Source organism: Sander vitreus, chromosome 15 (genome assembly GCF_031162955.1).
Source record: "Sander vitreus isolate 19-12246 chromosome 15, sanVit1, whole genome shotgun sequence".
In the NCBI taxonomy this organism is placed as follows: Eukaryota; Metazoa; Chordata; class Actinopteri; order Perciformes; family Percidae; genus Sander; species Sander vitreus.
In genome coordinates, this window is record NC_135869.1 from 7,232,103 (window position 1) to 7,239,254 (window position 7,152).

The 7,152-nt window shown below is 38.7% G+C and overlaps 1 protein-coding gene across 1 annotated transcript in view; it reads left to right on the forward strand.

The window, feature by feature from the left end:
• LOC144530517 (caskin-1-like) overlaps positions 1-6,912 on the forward strand; it is a 140,411-nt gene extending 133,499 nt beyond the window's left edge. The window contains 1 exon segment of the mRNA XM_078270115.1: positions 1,491-6,912. Coding sequence (XP_078126241.1) covers positions 1,491-1,587 — 97 coding nt within the window. The 3' untranslated portion in view covers positions 1,588-6,912.
• Positions 6,913-7,152: the final 240 nt, after the last annotated feature.

Genomic DNA, 7,152 nt, shown 5'->3' on the forward strand with positions numbered 1-7,152 from the left:
AAAGTCATAGTATTGTATGTCGAAAGAAAATCATAAAAAAGTCTTGGTATAGTATGTCTGATAAAGTCATAAAACACTCATAGTATAGTATGTCAAAAAAAACTAAAAAAGTCATAGTATAGTATGTTGAAAGAAAGTCATAGTATAGTATGTCGAAAAAGTCACAAAAAGTCATAGTATAGTATGTTGAAAGAAAATCATAGTATAGTATGTCGAAAAAGTCACAAAAAGTCATAGTATAGTATGTTGAAAAAATCGGAAGAAAGTCATAGTATAGTATGTTGAAAGAAAGTCATAGTATAGTATGTCGAAAAAGTCACGAAAAAGTCATAGTATAGTATGTTGAAAGAAAATCATAAAAAAGTCATAGTGGGTAAAAATCGTTATAGTATAGTATGGCGAAAATCGTCATAAAAAAGTCATAGTATAGTATGTCGAAAATCGTCATAAAAAAGTCATAGTATAGTATGTCGAAAAATCGTCATAAAAAAGTCATAGTATAGTATGTCGAAAAAAGTCATAGTGTAGTCTGTCTTAAAAAGTCATAAAACAATCATAGTATAGTATGTCGTAAAAGTTCATAGCATGTCGAAAAAGTCATAGTATACTATGTCCAAAAAAGTAATTCAAAGTCATTGTCAAAAGAAAAATTATAAAAAAGTTTTAGTATAGAATGTTGAAAAAGGTCATAGTATATTATGTTGAAAGAAAGTCATAGTATAGTATGTTGAAAGAAAGTCATAGTATAGTATGTCGAAAAAAGTCACAGTATAGTATGTCGAAAAAAGTCACAGTATAGTATGTCGAAAAACGTCATAGTATAGTATGTCGAAAAATAAATAAAAGTCATAAAAATGTCCTAGTATAGTATGTCGAAAAATGTCATAATATGTTGAAAAAGGTCATAGTCTAGTATGTCGAAAAGAGTCATAGTATAGTATGTCAATAAAAGTCATAGTATAGTATGTCGAAAAAAGTCATAAAAACGTTCAAGTATAGTATGTCGAAAAAAGTCATACTATGTTGAAAACGTTCATAGTATAGTATGTCGAAAAAAGTCATACTATGTTGAAAAAGTTCATAGTATAGTATGTCAAAAAGAGTCAAAGTGTAGTATGCCGAAAAAAAATCATAAAGAAGTGCAAACGTTGCTATGACAGGTAGTAGGTACTGTCATGAACACATGACACTGTCATGACACATGAACCCTAACTCTAACCCTAACCCTGACTTGTCATGACAGAAACCTAATGACACTTAATGACAGAAGGGTTATGTCATAAACGTTTATGACTTGTTTATAATGTTTATGACACATTCATGACAGTGTTATGTCACTCTTATGTAGATACCTTCAAGTAAAGTGTAACCAAATTAAGATTTAAAGTATTCCCTTTTGTTGGTTTAATGTTGCACTTTTCCCTGTGTGTGTGTGTGTGTGTGTGTGTGTGTGTGTGTGTGTGTGTGTGTGTGTGTGTGCACACATTTAGCTCTGTGGATGAGCAGAAGACCACGGTTAGCATCCTCGACGACATCGGCAGCATGTTCGATGACTTGGCCGACCAGCTGGACGCCATGTTGGAGTAACCGCAGGAACCAGTCAGCGTGTCTCCACGGCAATGTTGCATCAGGAGTGACTCAGACGGCACAATGGGCAAAATGCCTCTCTAACTCTCTCTCCTTCTTTTAGTCCTTCTCTCTCTGCTCGCGCTCATCGTCTATCTCACTCGTCCTGTCGTCCGTCGCTGCTCTGGAAAATCTCTTTTCTCCTCCTCTTCCTCTTCCTTTCATCTCCTGTCGCCGATGATGAAAATAATGACGGAGCAGCGCCACAGGCCTGGACAGACGTGTGGCAGAGATGGTGCAAGAATAAAGAACGGATAAAGAGAGAGACACCAAAAGAGAGAGGGTAAAAAAAAAGAAGAAAAAAGGACCTAAAACGACTGATGATGTGTAGAGAAAATAAAGAATAAATCTAAAGCTGGACAGATGAAGAAATGCAACTAAACGGAAGAGACTGCAATCAAAACGTGGGTCGTTTTCAGAACTCCACATGGACTCTCAAACAAATAAACTAAAGTAATACCGATTGAAAAATCCCAACTGTGTAACGAATCATAGTATGGTATGTGTACATTCTAAGCATGGAGAGTTTATATCTATTGAAAAAGTCCTGCATTAGCACAGTAATATATAATATACCGATAAATATGAATCTCTAGCTCTTTGGTTTGATGTCTTGGTTCTGTGTGGAATGGTGACCTCTGGTGTTGTGACGATGTAAAGGACTAGGTGGAAAGATTTTTATCTGTGACCAAAACGAGACTATTCAGCTCCTGAAGTGTGTGTGTGTGTGTGTGTGTGTGTGTGTGTGTGTGTGTGTGTGTGCGTGTGCGCGCGAGATAGGAACAGTGTGGCAGATGTGTGCATGTGAGCTTTTGTGAATTGTCGGAATTTCAGGATCAAATTCAGTTTCCTCTCCTGGCTGCATTCATACACTCTGCTTCATCCTCATTATCACCCCGTAACATAGACACACACCAACAGGAGAAGCACAATGACCCATGCAGCCAACTTGCACACACACACACACACACACACACACACACACACACACACACACACACACACACACGGGAGCCTGCACAATATCAATTCAAACAGGAAGGTTAGGGGGGGAGAACTGCAGCAAGGCTACAGCAGGTTTTCTGAAAGCAGATGTTAAGTCTTAGGGGATAACGTTGGCTTTTAAGTTGTGGAGAAGGATTTCAGGATGCTGTTCAATGTGCAACATTTTAGCAAGGTAAGGTAGTAGGTAGGTAGTAGAGTTGGCCAGTTTTAAGGAGGATGGGTCAAAGGTCAGATTGGGCCCAGTTGCAGCACAAGCAGCAAAGTCTAGAGAGAGCTACATTCAGCTTGACCCCCTGACAGTATCAAATCATTCCTGATACCTGCTGCTATCTCAGAAGAAAACAAGGCTATAAAGCAACAAACGTCATGTTCCCCACACTCAGAACATTGACTAACCTTTTGATTTTAATTGAAATTCAAAAACTGAGAAATTCATGAACATTAATTCATTTTCAAACACTTTTAAGTAGGAATGCACAGTGCCTGAATTGGACCACAAAAAAAAAGTGCCAGCACCCTAATTCAGCAGTTGCATGATATGATCAGCGCATGTATCATGGATATATTTACATTTATACGGTGACCCCGAATAGTCGACTATTCAATGATTCAATCTAAGGAGACTATCAGTCTCACAGTCACATCCTCACAGTGTCTGAAAATGTGGTTATGATCATTCCATTCGGGCTATATGGGGGGTGCTGAATGTCTGATTCTACATAGAATTGCTCGTTTTCTCTTAATAATCATAATATATAGCCTACTTTGGTATAAATATCAGCCAAAGGCTGTATACAGTCTATGATCTCAGCCGAATAACGGGCTACTGTTAATAACAATTAGAAGTAAGGGTACTCATGTGGACAAAAATCAGAAGTGCTAGTACTCAGTACAGCTAAGTACTGGCCCATTTCAGACACTGGGGGGATGCATTGATGCAACTTATACTCTTCCGAAACCTTCACTCAGGGTATCTGCTGAAACAGATTTCCAATCTAGTATCAGTGCTCTCTTTGATCCGTTAAAATACTCTAATTTGAATAGTTATTTGTGTCTAGTTTTTACTACTGAACATTTCATTTACTGTGTTAAAAAAATCTTAAAAATACATGTATTTCTTCTGGTGCAAAAACCTCAGCCTGTCAGTCAGCAGCTTGCCTTGAGTGAACACTGAATTAGTATAATATTACTGATACTAGATCCAGTTAATAAGGTCAGATACTGGCGCATCCCTACTTTAAAGACCCTGTATTCATTCGTACTTATAGGATCAATAACTGTCCTGAATCTCTATGTGGGATCCCTTAAAAAAAAAAAAATGTCAGCAAATAAAAAGATTAGAATAGGAGCGAAACCCTTCCAGTGGATAACCGTCCTCTTTATATCTTCATCTCTCTCGTCCCACACTCTCCTAACCACCCACCCTATGTTGCCATGACAATCTACATCATCAACCTCACCATACTCATTGTCATCACCATAGTTACTACACTACATGTTGCCATGACATGGATTAAAAAGGAGAGAAAAAAAATGCTGATGGAGCAAGCAGCAGCAGAGATCTGTGAAGCCGTTTGGATGGTTTGTTTCAGTGAAACATTTAAAGGGCCACTCCAGCCATTTTTGTACTGCACTTATAAAGGCTATGGTATGGGTCCTACACTTCCCATAATGCATCTAAATAGTGTCTTTTACTAGATCCTTTCTGCCTGGTAAACGCCCATATCTTTCAAACTCCATGACGCCAGTTTGTAACACAGGATCTCATTTTTAAAATAATAATTCCGATGACATCACTATGACATCATTCTGAATTTTTACAAAACTACTCCAGAGGACATTAAACAACTGTTTTCCAGGGGCAGAGCAAAGGGGGTGACTTCTGGGGCTCCAGGCCTGAATGTTTTCTTAAAAGGCGCAAATCTTTAAGGGTTTTAAAATAACTTTTTGTCATTTCCCCTCAGTTTCTCTGACTGGACAGGCAAATCAATGGAGCACAAGTTATATAACTGGAGAAATATCATATATCAGCTATTCATTCTGTGAAAATGTTTCAAGATTAGTAATGCCAGTTTATGCCCTACCCATGTTATGTAACTTCAGACCGTTTCTGCCGCTTTTTAGGTGGCAGAAGTGAATAGTAGGGATCCTCAACATCTGTTGTGTTCTGGTTTCAGAATGATGAAGACAGTTGGAAAACAATAGATACAAAACAGGATGTCGGCTCTCTAGGATAGTTTTCCTTTGCATGTGGCAAATGGCTAAAAAACTGTGCATACAGCTACCGTAATTGGAGCATGCCCCAGGACCCCCCCCCCCCCAGATTTAGGCTGAGCCCCGAAAGTTTACAACGTCTGGCTCCTCCCCTGCCGTTTTCAAAAGCTGAGCTGTACTAGGCTAGTAAACCTAGCTTCATGTGTAAAATAGGTGGAGTGCCCCTTTAAATTCCTCAAACACAACCAGAAACTGCATCCAGCGAGCTGCCAGGCTCTGATATTCCATATGCACCTCGGTCCATTAAGAAAATCCAGGTTTCACAGTCCCATAGCAGCCACACTCCTTATATAAATGACTAAGAATTCAGAGAATAGTTGTGGTTTTTAAATTATGATCAAATAGAGATTATATATATGGATATTTGCAACAAAAAAAAAAAAAAAAAAAAGTGTATTTATGATGTGTGTGTCATCCTGAAGACTATTTTTCAAAGTAAACCGATCTAATCTGAGTGTTGAGTCAGTTTGCTTCTCCATGCTTAAGTGGTCCGAGCTGATGAATCATTGTAGGTAACCATGTTGGGATATTTCCAGGTTTGTGGTTTTTTATTTTTCATGTTTTCCTCTGCCTACATGTGTCCAGGTGTGGCGATGTGTATAATACAAGCAATTCTTGTTGTTCCATTTTATTATTTTTGTATTATTTTTAATGCAATGTTCTGTTTGTTTTTTTTCCTTTGAAACATGTGCCTTGCTTTGTCATTTTGGTCTGACTACAATACAGTAGATGGGTACGTACAATATATGAGGATCTCTCTCTTGTTCTGTTATGCATTGTTTGTTGATATGCCATCATTAAAAAGTATGCTGCCCCCCTCCCCCTCCCACCATCACCAATGAGATGAGACATTTGAAACATATACATCTTTCTGACACTTGCTGTTCAGTAATTAATCAGTAACATACCAAATTAATGTGTCTCTCTCCATCTGATTGGACAATTAGAAAGTAACTTATTCCAATTAAACAGTTACATTTTGGCCACTTCTTTACATGCTTGCAGGAATATGCAACATGTGATCTATTTTATCCAAACATAAAAGGTAGTAACAGCGCAAACAATTTGGAAAATGTGTTGTTTTTTTTTTTTTGCTTTCTTGCTGAGAGTTAGATGAGAAGATTAATACCACTCCCTTTATAACGAGCATTGAACTCTCAGCAAGAAAGTGAATCTGTGTATTTTTCGACTACTTTTGAATGTGGATTTACTAAAAACATGCCTGTAATGAACACTAATTAGCAAAATGTCAGTTATGATGGTTGGTACAGCTGTGCATCGAACCACAGCTGGGTGTATATTTGAATTTTCTTACATCTGGTCCCATCTGTCTGACTTTTCCAACCTGATGTTTATGTGGAATTTCCAAGCAGAAAAAGCAAGTTTTCCGAATTGATTTTGTAGCACATGAATCCATGGCAACGTCCTGTGATCAGAGGCTGTACTGTACAGAGGTCAAAGGTTAACTCTAGTTCTCTCACTTAACTTCTACCACGCACCGCTTTCTAAAGCCGGCCCTGTCCTCCTCCTTCCTTGGGTCTCACTTTGGTCATTTCTCATGTTGTAGGCATTCTTCGGAGTTGTGTTTGAGCATGCGGGGGTGCGTTCAGGCTACAAAAGTGAAATACTGCAAATGGTGAAGGAAAAAAAAAAACAAACACAGATGGTCGAATATGTTATGGAACAAAAAGTACAGTTCATTTTCTTTCCGAACAAAAGAAGCCAAGCTGTTTTTATTTGGTTTTCCGCTTGTGCTTATCTGAACACATACCAGACTGGAGTCTCCTCTGCATTGCAGTGACTGTATGTGAATGCTTGAGAGAGGCCGAGCGTGTTATATGTTGCTCTGCTATTGACTGTATGAAACGTGTGTGTGTGTGTGTGTGAGTGTGTGTGAGTGAGTATGTGTGAGTGTGTGTGTTGTAGTGGCTGGACAGTGGTGTGCTTGCAGTGACTGCATCTTATGGCCATCTGCTCTGAATAAATAAATGTTCTATACAAACTGCACCGTCCCGTCGTCAGCCTCTCTTTGTGTTGTGAACTTGGTATTTGTGAGGTCCTCCTCCAGGCGGCAGCACATGACTGCAATACAGCCCTCAAATGGCAATGCCTTTTTTTAATGGCACCTTTAAAAGCCCCTTCACAGCCCTGTTACTCTCACACAGGTGTTTCCGCTTAATGTGGCTGTTTAGAGCTCAGGGCATGTACAGAATGTGCTTGATTAAAGGGACAAGTTCAACATTTTGG